Source organism: Antrostomus carolinensis, unplaced genomic scaffold, assembly GCF_000700745.2.
Source record: "Antrostomus carolinensis isolate BGI_N321 unplaced genomic scaffold, ASM70074v2 scaffold40463, whole genome shotgun sequence".
In the NCBI taxonomy this organism is placed as follows: Eukaryota; Metazoa; Chordata; class Aves; order Caprimulgiformes; family Caprimulgidae; genus Antrostomus; species Antrostomus carolinensis.
This window is the reverse complement of record NW_010305239.1, coordinates 27,728-46,586: the sequence shown is the minus strand read 5'-3', so window position 1 is coordinate 46,586 and position 18,859 is coordinate 27,728. Positions and strand designations below refer to the sequence as shown.

Genomic DNA, 18,859 nt, shown 5'->3' with positions numbered 1-18,859 from the left:
AATCAGGGCATGACTGTATTTCCTAAGTATAGTAAATAACTTGAAAACTAGATTCTATTTCACAGCAAACTCATGCTAAGAACTTCTTAGAGCTTGTTCTGAAATGACTGAGTCATGGCTTTTTGTTGTAAGTTATTTTTTAGAGATATGAAGATAAATTTTTGCAGTTTGTGGCTCAACATTTGGAGAATATTACTCAGTATTATAAATTTTAATAAAAGGTGTTGGTTAAAGCTACTTTGAAATTAAGTCTCTTTAAATATTTAAATGTCACAAGGCTTTGTTTTCAAGCCTTAGATTGCTTCACCTCAGTACTTACTATTACTGTTTATTTTCAAAGCTGAAGTCATTTGTTGAAATGTGAATCATGCCAGAGTTTAGCTGTTTAAAACTTGCCTCATCTAAATGATGTTTAAATAGAAAGACTGAATTTAGAGAAATAGCATCTCACCTTAACTAACATTTTGCACACTTTCAGTATGTGTAATGGACTTGGCACTAAAGCATTGAAGAGCTTGCCTTGGGCTCTTTGTGCTTTCCTGTTTTCATTTTCTCTCAGTTGCTAATATTTGTTAGGCTGAGCATTGTGGAGGTTCGATCTCTGTTGGTTCAAGGAACCATTCAGCTTCGAAGAAGCTGAGTATGACTCTAAGCCTGTTTTTCAGAGTTCAAGAGGCAGTGTAACATTTATTGTGTTCTGTAGCCAACCTACTTCTATTTAACTTGAATTTGTGTTGTGTGATGTCCAATAATGCATTTACCTCACCTGTTGCTGCGTCAGAAATAAAATCTAGGAGCTCATCCTGTTCCCAGTAAAATTCAACAGTAACATTACTGTTAAATTCATGGGGATCAGAATTGCAGTTGTGTCTTTCAAAGTGGTCAATCTTAGTTTTTCAGAGACATTTAAACTGTCTGTTGTTACAGACTGGTTGCTTCTCTCCTGAGGCAGTTGTGCTGTTATCTTTGAACTTGAGACCTTCCTCTCTGATCTGTGGCTTTTGTAGACTTCTCCCAGATGTCCTTGGTTTTCCTGCACCTACTAGATTAGCATGGGCCAGCTGATGCTTCAGCATAAATGATGTTATAAATCCTAAGCCATGTCCAGACATCTTTAGAGTTTTCAAGAGATAATTTTTATATTCATGTGGAATTTCAGAACAATTTTGGAAAGAAAACTAAATGATGAATGGTATTTCTTTGTTAGACTTGTGACACAGTATATTTAGCTTCTACTTTTGTTATTGGAAAAAATATTTGATGACGTTATCCTGAGCATGCACCAGCTTTTTGCTTGCATGTAATAAAAGTGGGAATGGTACTTTAAGCTTTGACTTGAGCAAAAAAGGTGGAGAGAGAAACTGCTACCATATCCCTTTTCCAACTTAAGAGTGTTTGAGTAGTTCCCTTTTACCAACAGATTATTTAATTCCCATTGACTCCAAAGCAGAAACGTGCTGCCCAGGGCGTACAGCTGACAGATTCCCAGGCCTGGGAGACAGGATCACTGAATTCAGTTCTGTTTTATCACAGCAATCCTGGTGCATAATAATTACTCATAAACCCTCCTTCAGATTAATTATTGTCTCAAGTTATAGTCTAGAAAAAGCAAAACTGATTAGTAAATCAGGCATGTGCAAACTTGGTGACAACAGTCTGCAGTACCTCTGATTCTTTCTTTAAAAACAATATAAAGTTTCTAAGCATAGTGTTTCCAATAAACTGTTTTTTCTAAATAAACTAAGTGGATAAAGTTTAACATGAGTGGTAGTTCGGATGTTGTTCACATTGAAATGGATTTCCACTGGCATTGTTGACTTTAATGAGAGCAGGATTGCCTCTTTTTAGTGGTACTCATCTTGTATTAATAACTAATTGTGAAATATATATTTCTGTTTACTTTAGGATACCCTTTAATGCTGAAAATCACATTGTATACGCTTTTCATCACAAAATACTGTGTGATGGGATGTTAAGAATACAAGGATGTCAAAAGAAAGAGGACTTTTGTAAGGGTAGTAGGTAGATTCAATACAGAAAATATCTGTATTTTCAAGGTACTGAAGGCCATACAGGAAGCTTTATGTAGCTAGTGATTACAGATACATATATCCTTGATTTTCTCTCTCTGTTTTCCTGCAGGGCCAAGGCTTTTCGTGGAAAAAAGGTCCATGGAGAATATGACATAAAGGTTGAACAGGTAACTAAATGACTTCATCTGAATGTTATTTTTATATTTGTGTATTTATACATATATCTATATATATGCATGTATATATATAGATAGATACATTGTCCTTTGTACTTGAAAAAAAAAAAACCTCTCACATTAAGTAAGATTTAATTGTATTTCATTCTAATGTGACTCTGTTTAGAAGATTCTGTCCAAAATTTGCACAACATTAAAAACAAGTAATATTCAAAAGCTGTTGCTTAGGGACTGTGAATTTCCCAGACACTCCATGAATTACATGTTGCATTTATGTGTCACTAATTCCTTGGTTTAAGAATTTACGTGCGCTCTGGTTGCAGTGCTGGTGTGTGTTTGGGGTTTTGGGTTTTTTTTGTTGTTGTTTGTTTGGGGTTTTTTTGTTGTTGTTTGGTTTTTGGTTTGTTTTTTTTTTAAGAAAAGCACCAAATAAACGTAGAGATACAATTTAGGTTGCATTAGAATTATGACTATTTTATTTGAGCTAGATTTCTGAAACTAGGGAAGTAAATAAGTCTCTTTCACTGCTTTTCAATCTTGAATTCTATGAATAGATGTTACTGTAGGAAGCTTCAGTACTTAAATGAATTGATTTGTTATTGGAATTTCAAAGAGTGAGGGAAAATTATCACTAGCTGTGTGGATTCAGCTTATCTAAATTCACTGTGGTAGTACAGCATCTAGCTTTGCTCCATTCTTTACACCACTGAGTATCTGCTGGTGTTCTTGGCTTGGAAACACAGAAAGCTTTGCCAGGGATCTTCAAGAGTATTGAGGGAGAGACAGGGAAAAAAGAGACAAGCTATTTTGTCCCCACATCCCATTCACACCTAGCTCAGACCATGCAGTTGACATCAGGCACACTGTCTCTTTAATATTAACAACAGCTCTGTGTAAGCCCAGAATTTCCTTCATATGGTCTCTGGTGGGACCAGAACCACCTTTCATCAGTAAGAGACTGGAAGTTTCTGAACCCTGCTAATCACTTTGTACTAATCACATCCACACTGTGACAGTTGTGTACAAAGAGAGTTACTGACAACTACTTACTTCAATGTTCTTTTGCTAATACCAGAGAACATGGTTTTATTTTTGTACTACTTACAGCAACCTGTCTATAACACACAATGTTTTCTATCATGGACTAAGGTTTTAAACTACAAAATCTGTATTGTGAATCCTTGTAAATGTTAAATATGAATTGGAGACCTCAGTTGTCAATCTCGGATTAAATAGATGTTAAGTGATTCTTTAACATTGTCAGCACTTACACAAATATTTCAGTCTCTCACCATTTGCACTGTTTTTACGATCATCTTAAAACTGCCCCTTGTGTTTAGAACATGGTAACACTGATCCAAGAAAATATATAAGCATATGGGATTTAGTGAAGAGAAATCAAGCACATACTTAAGCTGCTGAGTTGGAATAGTGGTTAGAATAGTCAACACTTGCCTTGACTGAACACTGAGCTCTGAAAGCCTCGCACAGATTTGAGTTAGGAAGACTTTGGGTGATAGCAGTTTTCAAGAGGAGACTAATGAGAATTCTGACACTCTCTCTTCTGTATTAGTGTCTGGGATAGCAAAGACGCTTTTATTTATCCACTACAAGACAGTTGGCTGCATTTCAATTATTCTGCTGTGTAATGTTATTGTAAAGTGCCTTGAGAGTTTAAGCTGATGAAAGACTGTGGATAAATGGAAAACATCCTGTCCTTTCCTTTCAAATAACTGTAGATTCAGAGTATGGAAGTGATTCCTTTTAAATTCTGCATTTCCAGTGTGAGAAGATACTTTGAAAAAGCTCTTTATTTGTGAATTTTGTGAATCAATTGTTTATTAGCACTAGATCATTTTAAAAGATGAGTAAATGCACATGAAGGAAATAGAAAGGAGTAAAGTATATGATGAGACATGAAAAGTTATAAGAAAATATTTATCATAGTTATTTTAACATTACTTTTGTACTGTTTTCTTCAAAACTTTACGTATGTTTGTTGAGTCTAATCTCTTAAAGTCTAATCTCTTAAAAACAAAATCAAATAAAAAATATAATCTCTACACTTCCATGCAGACATGAATACAGTTGCTACTGCCCCACAGTCGTCTTTCATACAGGTTTTTTGGTTTTTACTTTCTTTGTATTAGAATTTATTCAAATGTGATGTGTCATAGATGGTAAATACTGTTGGATTAATATCCTCTTAGCGCTCATTATTTTCCAAACGTAGATTGTCAGCAGTTCTAATAGTTAAAAGAAGGGATCTAGGAAAATAAAGGTAAAATTAACCAGACTGACTGATGTGAGTCTTCTTTTCATAGGCAGAATTTTCAGAAATCAACTTGATTGCTCATGCTGATGGCAATTACGCTGTAGATATCCAAGTATTTCGAAATGGCACTAAAGTTGTCAGGTAAGAAAAACTAAATAGAATAACAGCAAAAGGCAATAAATGGTGTAATGGATGTGTGTAAAAGATACTGAATGATTTTCTTGTATGTGTACGATAGGGATTTTGACTGATGTAACACACCCTGGTCATTGCCATGAAAAGCGGGGAATAAAGTGTCTGAGCAGTAAGTCCTGTTTGTGACGGGTGAAATAGCTCAACATTTTGATCACATGAAGGATGGATTTGATTAAGATGGGAATGAAGTCTGGTATAAAGAATACATGATTGGGAGTTAGTTATTGATTTGGATCTTATCTTTGCTTCAGAAATACAGACAGTTTTGGTGATTTTGTACAAGCCAGCCTTTTCCAGATGAACAATATTTATTTCCCGTGTTGAGTATTTTCTATTGAAACAGGCCAGGTCATAGCATTTCTCAGGATAGTTACTGGACTATCACTGTTTGAAAGATTACCATTTAAAAGCCTGAGATCTCCCAATAGGCTGTTTTGTCCAAAAAAGGATTATTCCAATTAAAGGCAGGGTAATTTTACCATTATCTTCAGTGAGGACATCAACAGCCTTGTAAAATTAAGGGAAGAAAACAGGGCTACATCTGGGCAAAGTAAAAGCTTACATTAGTATTAGCAAAATTATTTCAGGCAGTCCTATATTTACGTGATCTATGGGAATTACTCCTGTTGTAGCCAGTGCAGTTCAGTGTGAGTTTAGTGTAGCAGTTGTTTGGCTGATCAGTTACATTCAGAAAGGTAGGTCAAGTCACTAACAGTGACCTGGTAGTTTACTGCTTGTGCTTAGCTTTAGGCAGGAGTAAGAGTTCAGGGAGCTGGACAGTTTACAGCTTGTATCTTCGTGTTTTTGCACAACATCTGTCCAAATAAAAGATTTGAAAATTTCTACTCATTCTTGTTAAAAAAAATCAGGAAAAAATTACTGACAATAAACTGTACTTTATGCTTTAAAACTCACAACTGTTTAATCCCTTGTGTGTTCTAAAAATACTGCAGCTTAATACAATAACCACTTATGCCAAATCCACAAGATTATTTTCTTAGGAGAGTAAGAGATTCGATATTTTTTTTTTAGAGGTTTCTTTGTTGTTGGTGGTGGTTTTTTTCCTCAATGATAGAAGTTTTGGAGCCAGGAAATCTTGATCACTGGTCCTTAGTGGTTTCTCGGTAGAGTGTTTGCCAAACAGAACAAAAATATTGAGGCCAAGTTAGCATCAAAACATGTCAGTACTTAACGTGAGCTGTGAACCTCCAGAAAATGGCATCTACAAAGATGTGTGTTTGCAGTTTATGAGAAAACTTGGTAAAACTGCTAATTATGTTAAGATATAGAGAAATCTTGTTGTGCCATCAGATAACTCTGATTGTGAGATGACAAAGGATTTTATAATGCTACCAGTTCTATGAATAATTTATTAAACCAAATAGAACTACCTGTAGTGGATAAATGCCACTGAAATGTGTGTGAGATATCTGTATATGTGTGCATGCCTTCTCGTGTGAGAAGGGTACGCAGACATGATGGGACAGCAGTTCTCTGTTTCTATGATAACTTATAGAATCATAGAATGGTTTGGATTGGAAGGGACCTTAAAGATCATCCAGTCCCAACCCCCCTGCCAGCAGCAGGGACACCTTCCACTAGACCAGGTTGCTCAAAGCCTCATCCAACCTGGCCTTCAACACTTCCAGGGAGGAGCAGCCATAGCTTCTCTGGGCAACCTGGGACACTGTCTGACCACCCTCACAGTGAAGAACTTCTTCCTAATATCTCATCTAAACCTCCCCTCTTTCATTTTAAACCCATTTCCCCTTGTTTTGTCATTAACTGCCCTTAGGAAAAGTCCCTCCCCAGCTTTCTTGTAGCCCCTTCAGGTACTGGGAGGCCGCTATAAGATCTCCCCGGAGCCTTCTCTTCTCCAGGCTGAACAGCCCCAACTCTCTCAGCCTGTCCTCATAGGAGAGGTGCTCCAGCCCTTGGATCATCCTCGTGGCCTCCTCTGGACTTGTTCTAGCTGCTCCAGGTCTCTCTTGTGATGGGGGCTCCAGAACTGGACACAGTATTCCAGGTGGGGCCTTACGAGAGCGGAGTAGAGGGGGAGAATCACCTCCCTCGGCCTGCTGGCCACACTTCTCTTGATGCAGTCCAGGATATGGTTGACCTTCTGGGCTACCAGCTGGAGATACAGGATATTTTAGAAAAACAAAAATATTTTTCATAAATGTTCTGTATCTTCAGATACGTGCTGGTCTTTATGTTGCTTTAAACCTTATGTTGGTTTGTGAAGTTTATTACCTGAAGCTTGGAATGTGCTCCTTGTGTCAGTAAGGAATGCAGAGGTACTGATGGATATTACCTTACATGTTTGGTTGAGAAGAGACTTCATTTAAAATCCAGCATTAAATATGGGTCAGACAGTAGGATGTGTGGCGTGTTCCTTTATTTCTGTCTGTCTCAACTATCAACAAGAGAGATGGGAGAAACTGCTGGTCCTGCTCATCTGAGATGAAAAGTCTTATGTATTATTAATGTGAGGTCCAAAGTAACCTTGTATCATAGATTGATGAGCTAAATATTAGTAAAACCATAGAAATTTAAATGACAAAATTTTGCTGCCTTAGTTTAGGAGGAAAAAACTGTGTAACAGGCACCTGCTTGTTTCATTTTTGTGAATGAAAATCAAACCGTGAAAAATGATATCTCATGGTACATAATGCTGAGATTTTGGATCTTAAAAATGCTTGAACCAGGATTAAAATTTTTCTCATGAGCTTCACAGTCCATCTGTCCAGCGGTAATTACAGAACTATAACAATTGTGTCGTTTTGAGGAGTTTTTGCAAAGCAAAATATATATTTTCTTGGAAAAGAAGTACATTCCCCCAGTGCCCTAATTGTTTCATTAATCTGGTATTTTAAAGGACACTTTCTATTCTTTACTTTATTTAAAAACACAGTGTTTTCTTTGAGATGATGTGTAATTGCCCCAGCACTATTTTAAACAAGAGAGATCATCTCTTCCTTTCACCGAGTGGTCTGCAGTTTTGATTAAGGCATCATTAGTCCTCGAAGTATTGTACTCATGCTGTTCTAGGAAATTGAATTGCCTTGTTTCAAACACTTGGCATACCACCATGAAACCTAGATCACAAATTCTCAGAACTATGCTACTTTTTTTTTTTTAATTAGTTAAAGGCAAGCATTTCTTGACAAGTTTTGATCACTGGGCTACAGTGCCATTTTAATGACTCTTGACAGGAAATCTTTATTCTGTTGCTTTCGTCAAATCACGCTTTCCGTTTGAAAGCCAACTCATCCAGCTAATATAGTTTGACTGCTGCATTCAGGCTGGAATCTCAAAACTGCTTAAGCAATTTTAACATCAATTTTATTTGTTTTGGTTTGGTTTTGTTTTACTAGAGTGAGAGATTGCTGAATCATTTTGTACTCTTCTGAATTTTTCACTCCAGTACACAGATTATATTTATTCAAGGCATGTAAATAGTTACACTGATTTACTACACTAATTTAATTTACCCTGCAGTTATACCTCTTTCAGGAGGTTGGTAGCTTCAAGCTAATCAGTGTTTTTTCCACCTCTGAAATTTGAATAAGAAGGTGAGGCTTTCAACAGCCAAGTTTAGGAGCGAATTGCCCCTGTACCGGTGGCTCTGTCCTGTGACATTATGTCTTCTGTCAGACTGTTCTCAAAGGTGCTTGGTGACAGGACAAGAGCCACAGAGGCTGCAACAGGAGAAATCCTGATCAGATACAGGAGAGAAAGAGGAAAAAAAAAAAGTGCAGTTGTAAGTTTAGAAATTCATTCTGACACGTGTCTTGATCAAAAATGGAATTGTGATTATCTCCAATTACGGTATGATTCCTTTTGCAAGCAATGGGGTTGCTTCATCTCTTACTGTTTTCAAAACAGTTGGACAATAGTTGTGGAAAAAAAATGTTCCCAAGAAGCGTATGTTTCTGGCCGAGACATTTGCCTGCTTTATTTTCGGTTGTCATTGCTCAGGAACTGGTGTACATGAACTAAGAACATACTCAGTGTTTATATATGTGATTTGTCTTTCAGTGGGAAAACAACCTGAAAATGATAATTTGTCTCTCCTCCTAATGGGGTCACATTATTGACTGGCTGCTGATGTTTTCTGAACAGCGGTTGAGAAATAATACAGTACAGATTTTTGTAAAGCCATAATAATTCTTCCACCTCTTGTAGCATTTACCTTCATTTTGAGTGTTCTTTTAGTACTTCTCTATCCATCAGCCTGACATTTTTCCCTTTTAAGATTTTGCTATTGAAGGAAAACCAATTTGATCATTGACTATTAGCAACGTCTCTTTTTCTTGCTAGGTCATTCAGGCCTGATTTTGTCCTCGTTCGACAGCATTCATTCAGTATGGCAGAGAATGAAGATTTCCGTAACTTGATCATTGGAATGCAGTACGCAGGCATCCCTAGTGTCAACTCCCTGGAATCAATCTATAACTTCTGTGACAAGCCCTGGGTGGTAAGTGAAGTTCTGTGCTGAAAAGTTCTTTTGCTGCCAAAAGAATGACGGTTTTTTGTCGTTGTTTGGTTGTTTAGTTCCCTTTGATTAATACTGAGCATCAAATGCGAAGTTACGTAGCAGAGCAGTGAAGCAATAGTGAAAGGAATAAAAAGTAAACTCAGGTATTTACGTTGTTTTTTCAAAGAGCTAGTGTAGGCAGCGTGGAGACAGAGAAAAAAAATATTTGTAGTACAAATAATGAATAAGCAAGGAAATGGAATGCCTGTCCCCTGCTAACATGCTTCCTCAAGTGAGGAAAGTGTGTTTATTCACAATTTGTCTGGGAAAAGCAAGCTGAGAATATTTTTCATATTTGTGGTTTTGAATGTAATTTAAACAGACTTTTAACCAGTGTTTTCTACACCCCAGTGAAATATTTGGGGCTGTGCTTTAGCAAGGAAGTCTGAAACTATTAGTTTCCTCATTTGAAAGCCTTTTTCATAATCTTGTGCATATGGGGAGGAGTTGGTCCTTTCAGTTACACCTAAAGTAATGTGGTACACTGGGGAATCACTGATATTTGCTAGTTTCAGTGTAGAAGGCAATTCAGTTTTTCATTAAATGCTTTGTGGTGATGGAGGTGGAATTTGGTGATCTTTTTGGTTCACAGAGAACTAAACATTAGTAGCAACAAGTTGAAGTGTGGTACTGTAGAAGATAGTTATCAATGGTGCAGTCACTATTCCAGCAATAGATATATTCAGTTGCCCATGACTTAATGAAACTTTAAAGAATACCACGTGTTATAAATAGCCAAAGCTTCATTTTTTCCTCTGATTAGGTAAGAAAAGAACAGTTTTCAGTATTTTTCACACTGAAGAGAAGTTTTACTGTAATCCTTATTATTACCTTGAAAAATTTTATTTTTTCACACTTACTATAAAAATCTTTCCAAAAAACTGTTGGCGGATTTTAACATCTACCTCTTGCAGCTAATCTTAATATACTTTATGTTGCAGTAAACTACAGCGAGGAATAAATAATTGATAGAGCATTTATAACTTCTCAGAATACATATTAAACATAGCTGATTCCATTATTTTAATAAATCACATTTTCTATGCTGTGTGGCATTTCTTAATGCTTTGATTCACTCTATGCAGTACAGTGGGGTGGTGAAGCAGTGACAGTAGCATTTATATGCAATAACGATGCAATAAAAAGTAAAGGAATAATTCCTCCTTGTGATATGTTTCTGGTGGCATTAGAGTCATGGACATTCTTCCACCAAACCAGTAAAGAAATCTCTCTCTTACAACTGGTCTTGTTGCACACAGAATTTCTGTGCTGATTTTTCACTCTTAAAACTAGGAGTAATGGGGAGTTGTAGGAATATTTATTATAGTAACTGGAAGACCTAGCAAAAGCAAAGGTAAGGTTACATGTGTACAAGAATTAAGTCATGTTCCATATCTTTTTTTTTGTTCTATACAATACACCACACCAAAAAAAAAAAAAAAAAAAAGAATTATGCTTATAAGATCTTACTCAAATTTGGAGTATCTCTGTATCTTTGCTTTTTGCAAAAATTCCCTTTTTGGATGAAATTTCTGTAGTTTGTCTCAGCCTAGATATAAATGAAATGAAAATATTTTTCAGCTGATTTGATTTTATTTGAACATAAAGAATGATTTTGTTTTTTTCCTCTTTGAGAGTTTCCACCTTGCCATTCATACATCTGACAGCTAAAATATGAGTTGTTTGAAACACTTAAAATTTGCACAGCCTCAACAAAAGTCCGTTTCACATCTCTTAGGAACTTCCTCTCAGAAATAACTGTTCTAGTGACATTTTAAAGTCTCAGACAGGACACGTGCTTCAAATTACCTTCTTTCACGTTTTAATTATCTCCTGTAATTCCCTGAAGTTGTTCTCATTAAGGTGCATAATAGAGAGAGCAGGACCTGAGTGTGTGTCCCCCCTGCACGTCCATGGACAGTGAGGTGGAGTAGCAAAGGTTCCTGTGTTGTGAACACCATCATGCTTTGCTGCTCCAGTGTCCTCAGTTCAGTATTTTAACTACCTGTGGCCATAAGCTAAGCCTGCAAATGTGAGATCAGTCCCATTCTGAATGTGTGGTGGCACTGAACTTGAGTTGGATCCTACTTAGGAGCGTGTCCTTTTGATGTGAGCACAAAAATAGTTTCTGTACAGACATGAGGGGGCTTGTTTGGGCATTTAACTTGGAATATTCTGACTTTGTGGTAGTGGGAGATGTAGAGACAACCTTGTTCAACCTAGAGCATCATGGCATCTTTATCAGATGTAGGAAAGGTAAACACTGCAAGAAGTCATGGAAACTTGTTTAACCCGTGGCCAGAATAAGTACTCTGAGGGTAAAAATCCACTGATCCTTTGATTCAGCCAATTTAATGAATGTTAAAATAATGCAACAGAACCCAGGGACTGCTGGTTTTGCCAGTATTACCTTCTAGCTTGTTTGATCACACCTGACTTGGACGTGGTACCTCATGCCAGTGAATTCAGCAGTGTTCCCCGCTGTTACAGTGACACGTATTTAAGCTGAACTGATAGAAACTTAGTTAAACTGTAACTGGAAAAAACTAGCAGTTATTCTGCAAGTTGCTTGATAAAAAAGCAGTTCAACATTTACTGCACTGATTGAAGGTATTGAACCGCCTGCCTGTCTAATCTCTTATGTACTCAACTTCATGATTTGGTGAAACTGAAATTGTATGTTTGCAGTTAAGACCATTTTTTAATTTACATTTCTGTCTTTTTCATCATGGCTTAAGTACTAGAATTCATTCTAATTCCGATTACATTTTATATTATTTGTAATCTTAACATCCATATAAAAATAAAAGTAGATCCCACTTCTTACACATCTCTATCTTTTTATAAAGTGCATCTTTTCAGGAAGCATGTTCAGCAGTCGTGGGTGTCCGTGTCAGTTTTGCAGTGGTGCCAGTAAGCAGGCGTGTGCTTGGATACACCATTGATTAGCCCTTTTCTTCATAGCGTGTAAAGATGCCTTTCTGGACAATTCCTTTTTGTTAACATGGGTGACCTGGTACTTTTATGAAAGCTATTTCTTTAAAAATTGCAGGTTCAAAAGTCTTATGAAAAATTATAAATCAGAACTCTGGCTAAAGCTATAAGTAAAAATCTCTTTTCAACCCAGAGGGCACATTCACACCCTGCATTAGAAACCGAAGCACCGGCCCTTAACTTTTCAGCAGAACTCTTTTTTTGTACTGTGCCTGCAGACCCACATGGGTTTCTATGCCTTTGCCAACAGAAAGTCAGCAAATTTGTATTTGATCTGAGGTATATTACTGAAAAATGGGGGTGTGGTGGGAAGGCTGCCAGGAACATACTAAAAACCTTTCGGCAAACAAGTCTTAAAGCTTGTGTTTTCCGGTGTCAGGACGTAAGTAGATCCTTCAAATGCATGTCAAAAGTTCAAAGCACCGTATAACCCTGTAAAAATTTAGAATCCTAGCAACCATGGCAAAGAAAATATTGAAATGAATGTGTGTGGTGAGGTGTTTGCATACTGAAATATGTGAATGGTTTGGGAGTATTACAGTACACCTGTTATTTCACTTCTGTGATAATACTTACCACCTACCTCATGAAAATTCATGATCCTGGCTTGTAATATGGATTTCCCTTAAATGCTGGTAGGAATGTCAGAAAGCTCCTTACCTAGGGGGGGAAGCATGAGTTTTATAAATAAAGACTAAGTGCTTTGTTACTGAGCGTGTGCAGTACCGTGGAGGAGCCATTTTAAGATTCATACCCTCTCTTAGTGTGTTGGAATATTTCATTGCATTGTCATGCTGCAGAGTAATAATCTTGTGCCTGACTTGTCCCGTTCAGATGAGATAAAAATTTTACCTGGCTTAGTTTACAGTTACATCGAGTTAAGGTGAGGAAAAATGTATGCTTTCCTAGTTGGATCCATCCTGTAATATTCCTCATGTCTAATGGTGTGCAGAGCCTGTTGTAAAGCATTTATGAAAGTTTTATAATAGTAAAAAGAAAACATATATGTAATTACTCAAATTATGATTTGATATTATTTAAAGTAACGATCTAGATATTTTATTATCTCTGTTTTTCTTTAGAAAATATAATTCAAGAAATGAGTGAGACATTTCTTAACTGGGGCTGATGAGGTTGTATGTGATCTCTCTGATAGTACGCAGTGTAGGTAAGCAAAGTAGGTAATTGCAGAGGCCAGAAGGAACTGGAAGATGTGATGATAATGCCAGTGCTTGCAGTAGCAGGTAAAATCTCATGCTTACGATTCACGGTGGGGAAATAAAATTTCTAAAAACCTCGTGATTTGCCAGTGTATTGGGTTGAATTTTTGAAAAATTTATTCTGTCCTGCATGCATCTTTTTGCATACTTCCCATTAAGATTTATGTGAAGTTTGCATACTTATGTGTTTACATTAGTTGAACCCTGCTCTTGATTTTAGCTTCAGTTGCAAATGTTGGTGGTAGGGGGTGAGGTCTTGGAATACTGGAGATTACCAGGGGGCCTACAAGAAAGCTGGGGAGGGACTTTTCATAAGGGCAGTTAATGACAAAACAAGGGGAAATGGGTTTAAGCTGAAAAAGGGGAGGTTTAGATTAGATATTAGGAAGAAGTTCTTCACTGTGAGGGTGGTGAGACAGTGTCCCAGGTTGCCCTGAGAAGCTGTGGCTGCTCCTCCCTGGAATTATTGAAGGCCAGGTTGGATGAGGCTTTGAGCAACCTGGTCTAGTGGAAGGTGTCCCTGCTGATGGCAGGGGGGTTGGAACTGGATGAGCTTTAAGGTCCCTTCCAACCCAAACCATTCTATGATTATAAGCTCTTTTCTGTGTATTATTAGCTGTGTAGAGCAGATTGCCAATAAGGGGAATTATGCAGTGAGGTCGAGTTGACTGATGAGTATCATAAATGTGCAGACTCTGACTTACGTGTCAAGAGCTGCAAGTTTCAGTGTCCATGGCTGCTATAGACAGAACACTTTGTTTCAGTTAAATGTGGACTGTGACACACTAATTGCATGCGGTATAGGAGCTGGATTGCTACTTCTGGGGTCAGATAGCAATAAGCATTTCACTGCAGAGATTACAAAATTGCTGCAGTTGTATAGAACAAGTACTTATGATTGAAGAGAAAGAAAATTCTCATAAAAGCAGTCCAGTTCCATGATAGCAGTTCTGGTTCCTTTGGGTCAGAGGCAAAACGTAGCAGCATCTGAGCTGACCACAAATCTCTTCTCTTGTCAGTGCGCCTTGGGAGGCTGCGTATCGGTGGTTACTATAGAAGACTTCAAGGATCTGCTGATACATTAATTACACATTTACTCTGGTGAAGGAGATGGCACGACCTACAATGTAATAATGGGTCTACAAAAAACATTTGTGAGCTCTGAGACCTTAATTAGCTGTTGCCACGCTGACAGAACAGTCTGTATTTAGTTTGCAATACTGACTTGATGTAATCACAGAGGGGACGTAGAAAGCCCACAGTAGTGTGTCAAGCTACTGCATAGTTGTAACAGCTTGTGAAGAAGCATCTGTCACTGCATGGATGGGAAAGCTGGGTGCTGAGCAGGCTTGGCCTCCAGGGAGGTGAACTCTGTTGGCATAGTGACAAACTGCTACGTCAGTTCAGTAATGTGGGAAATAAAAGAAAAAAAAGGAAAAAGTAGGAAAAAATAGGGACTGTGTTGTGGTCAGAAGCTGGCAGAGAGGAGTGAAGACCCAGACGATGGCCACACCTGTGTTATTTTAAAGACAGCTGAAAGATCCTGGTATTTTTTACACAGAGCTCCAAAGTGAGCCCATCTTGTACTGAGACATCTTCAAAAGATCACTGGGACTTTGCCTGCTTCCTTATAGGAATTTATTGTTATTAACAGTTCTAAATGTAAGAGAAGTGCCACAGAACACTTTGTTATGCCAAAATTTGTTTCCTTGCTCATCTGCAATCATTCTGAGGGAAGGCTGGTTCTGACTTTGCCTTTTGTCAAACTTGGTAGTATCGTAAATCTCACAGTTCTTGTTTGTTTCTTTTCCTACAGTTTGTGAGCAGACAGCCAAATACTTTTTTTCAAGTTTGTTGATATTTTTCCTTTTTGCTCCTTTTGCCAAGCTTACATAATTCACTGCCCTCATGTATTATATTTTTATTTCTTTTGCAGATGATTTTCTACTTACCTGCTTTCATCTTTCTCCTCTTACAGAAACACTTTTTCTCTGATCTCACCTTGCTTTCTTTGGAAGGTCTGCTTTAGCTGCCCTTTGTTGCGTTCTGATGGCATTACAGACTGTTCCCCACCTTGTTTTCTCCTTCTCCATGTGTTGCTGGTAGAGTTGCACTCTTGTGCTTTTCCCCCTTCAAGCTATACTTTAATAATCTTGAGCAACAGATTGGGGCACTGGCAGGGAACTTGTAGGCACTCTGCAGGGAGGAGCACATGAAAGAAATGAGCTCTGTTCATTGCAGCTTCCTGTTGACACAGGTTATTGAAGCTATGCTAATAGGCAGACACAACCACACAGATGAGTTTCAATATTGTGTCAGGGTATCTTCTGGAGAATGAATAAAAAATACAATTAATGTGCTCAAGAAGGAAGGTCTTTTGAAAACCTATTTACTGTAAATCTATGAGACCTTTCAATGCTATTCCATGTCTGTTTTACAAAAAGAAATGACAAATTTCTTACCAAATATTTATTGCACTATAAGAAAATCCTGTGCTCGTTACCAGAAATAAGATGTGTACAATAATGCTGAACAGTGGGCTAGAATTTGGCTGGTTGTTGCTCTTCTCTATGCACCAGAGGGGATCTTATTGAAGGTCAAGGCTTAAGAATGCGTACCTGCGATCTGGCTTCAGCTCCGATGGGGAAGACATTTAGAGATGTTCACATTTAGTGTCTGTTAACGTCATAAATCTCAGGAATGTTAAGACCTGTATTTTAGTCAGTGGCTATAGTTTTATACATTTCATTAGATGAAACCTGGACCCAGCACTGAACTTTCTTGTTGTTTCAACCATTCTGGCAAGACTGATCTACTTGATGGGTAACGATGGGGACACTGGGCAGCTGGAGCCCACCCAAACAGGTCTGTTTAATGGACTTTTCCTACTCTTACACTTCAGCAAGAGCAGTTCCTTTCGCCTCAGGACTGGGAGCCAGGTGCTGTCCCTCTTTCCCAAGCAGTGCAGAGGTGCTTTCTTAGGTGCTGGACACAATCACATGGGTGGTAAAGTTTGAACAGGTTTATGTGATAATGTGTGGCAGTCTCCATAACAAATTCAATTTGCCTATTTGCAAATATTTACACGAATGGTAGAGGTCTTCCTAAAAGCAGTTTTGTGGCTTTTATTCATATGAGGGGTATGGGATTTACAGACATGATGTGTGCATCTGTAGGGCAGCCAGAGAACAAACTGTCCGCCTCTGCAGTTCTTCCAGCACTGATCCCAGCAGAACTTTCTTAAGCATGAAAACCCTGTAGTTAAATTCTCTGTCAGCCACTGAAGATTTTGGCCTCTTTGCTCAGTCTGCCAGTTAAGCAAAATGTGTTGATGGATTTGTAGTGCAAGAGCTGAAAGTAAATTCACAAATCTGTGTCAGAAGGAAGGTGAAAACTTTTTAAGCTTTTTGGTCAAAAGACAATTTGCTAGCAAGTTTTAACATTAAATTGGAGCAAAATTCCCAAATGATTGTTCATTTAAATGCATGACAATTAAATCTAAATACATTAAACCTAGCAGTGTGTTTTCCTCTTGCACCTCTCTATAGAGCTATTTTAAGTTCAATCTATTCTTGCAGTAGAAATGGAATATTATGGTCTTGCTAAATGATTTTGCTTGCCGAAAATATGTAACTCGCTTGAAATTCCTTGAAAAAAAGCAGAGTCTTAAATAATGAATATAGCTCAGTGGGGTCATGGGTTTTCTGTTCCATACAATAAGTAATTCTTACAGCTCTATATTAATCAATCTTTGCTTGAACTATGATGTACATTATATATATAAACTGGGTAATACACATTTTGCTTTGACCAGCATTTACTGCTATGAGGCCAATTGAATGCAAAAGTAGACTTAGATTTTAGTTGTTTGGGGTTTTTTTACTGCATTCCTGAATTTTGTGCTAGGTTGTTGTCACTTTGCCCCGTTCTCTGCACTCAGAGCAGCAGTGGGAGCTCTTGACATCCATTACAAACTTCATTGCATTGAAGATTGCTAGTGGCAGAAAATTGAAACAGACTTTTAAGTATTTCTTATCTTCTACTGAAAGAAACTATATATAAATAAAGGCTGTAAGATTAAATTGAAAACCAGGCCTGTAAAGGTTCATATCCTTTGTATTATCTGCTGTTCCTGCTACAGTGTTGAAATTCAAAACCCATAATTTTGCTTGTTTAAGTCAAATATCCGTAATTGAAGGCCATATTATGAAAATTACATTGGATCTTGTGCAATTTTAATATTTAATTAAAAAGGAAACCTTTGTATTGTATATTCCCCATTAAAGTACCTAAGAAGATAATTTTTTTCCTAGCCAAAATCTAGACAGAGATTATATCTGCTTTTTTATATCTGACCATGGTGCCTCAGTGATGAGGAGAATCTTGGGGTTAGACTCCCCTTCCTGAGAAAGGAATTTGTCACCCATCCAGGAAAATCCCTCCCATTGTGCTGGCTCCTCCATCGCAATTCCCACTCCTTCCTGTCCCCTCTCTCCCTCTACACAAGTATTGTTCTCCCACGTTACCTTCAGCACTCCCACCAGCACTGCTGTTTGTCTAATTTCCTAGCTGTCACTCCCTTATGTTTAGTTTCTATTCTTAGCTCCGCTTCTCGTCTGAAATGGATGCAAAGTGTACTTGTCCTTGTTTCTTTTATAAGGTGTAGTAACTAACATACCTGTTCTGACATGTATCTTCTTTAGTTTATGGTGCAGTTTAAAATGCTATGAAGTATTGCAGAGTTTGCATGCTGGTCACCTCAGAGAAGTCCTGTGACTTTCTGTGCTGGGCTTAAAAGAGAGCGTGTTGGCTGGTCTTGTCAGGGGAACGGCATGCTACCCTCGAGTTTTGCCAGTGGATCACTTGAGAATAAGTTTTTTCAGGTTATCTTGCTGAAATGAGGGAAGCATCTCAGGACAGAAAAGTCCATGTAGGTAAGAAGCCCAATTTGACTGAGTTTGAATTCTGTGAACAAAGTTGTGGATGCACGTGATTGTATGTATGTACAATTTAAGAGAAAGGGAAAAAGAAAAGCATTTTAACTATATGTTTAGCTTTAAAATGGGTTTTACTTCTTACTTTAGTGGTTAAGTACATAAATAATGCTTTGTTTATGAAGATAACGTCAGACAGACACATCTGAACATCTGCAGAAAGTTTCACTAACTACAAGACTCCTTAACAAGGAGTATGGGAGGGCTGGATTGGCAAAAATGCAGCTTGCATTAAAAGATAGATTTCCTCCTCTGCTGTTTCATCGAATTCAATATTTTTATAAAAACTTACTATTTTAACAGGAAAGCCTCAGGCCCTTAGTATCGCTTAAAAAACCCCACAAAACAGTAAAATCTCCTTTTATTGTAGTGAGCCCCAAACCCTTTTGAGAAGTGCCCAGGTCCCATTAAAATAAACAGGTGCACAAAAGT

General features: G+C 37.7%; 1 protein-coding gene across 1 annotated transcript in view; it reads left to right on the top strand.

Annotated features, from left to right (window-relative positions):
* LOC104522436 (synapsin-2-like) overlaps positions 1-18,859 on the top strand; it is a 50,521-nt gene that overhangs the window by 25,164 nt on the left and 6,498 nt on the right. Inside the window, exons 2-4 of the mRNA XM_029084209.1 lie at positions 2,143-2,200; positions 4,534-4,625; positions 9,003-9,159. Of these exons, the coding sequence (XP_028940042.1) occupies positions 2,143-2,200; positions 4,534-4,625; positions 9,003-9,159 (307 nt within the window). The remainder of the gene's footprint in view (positions 1-2,142; positions 2,201-4,533; positions 4,626-9,002; positions 9,160-18,859) is intronic.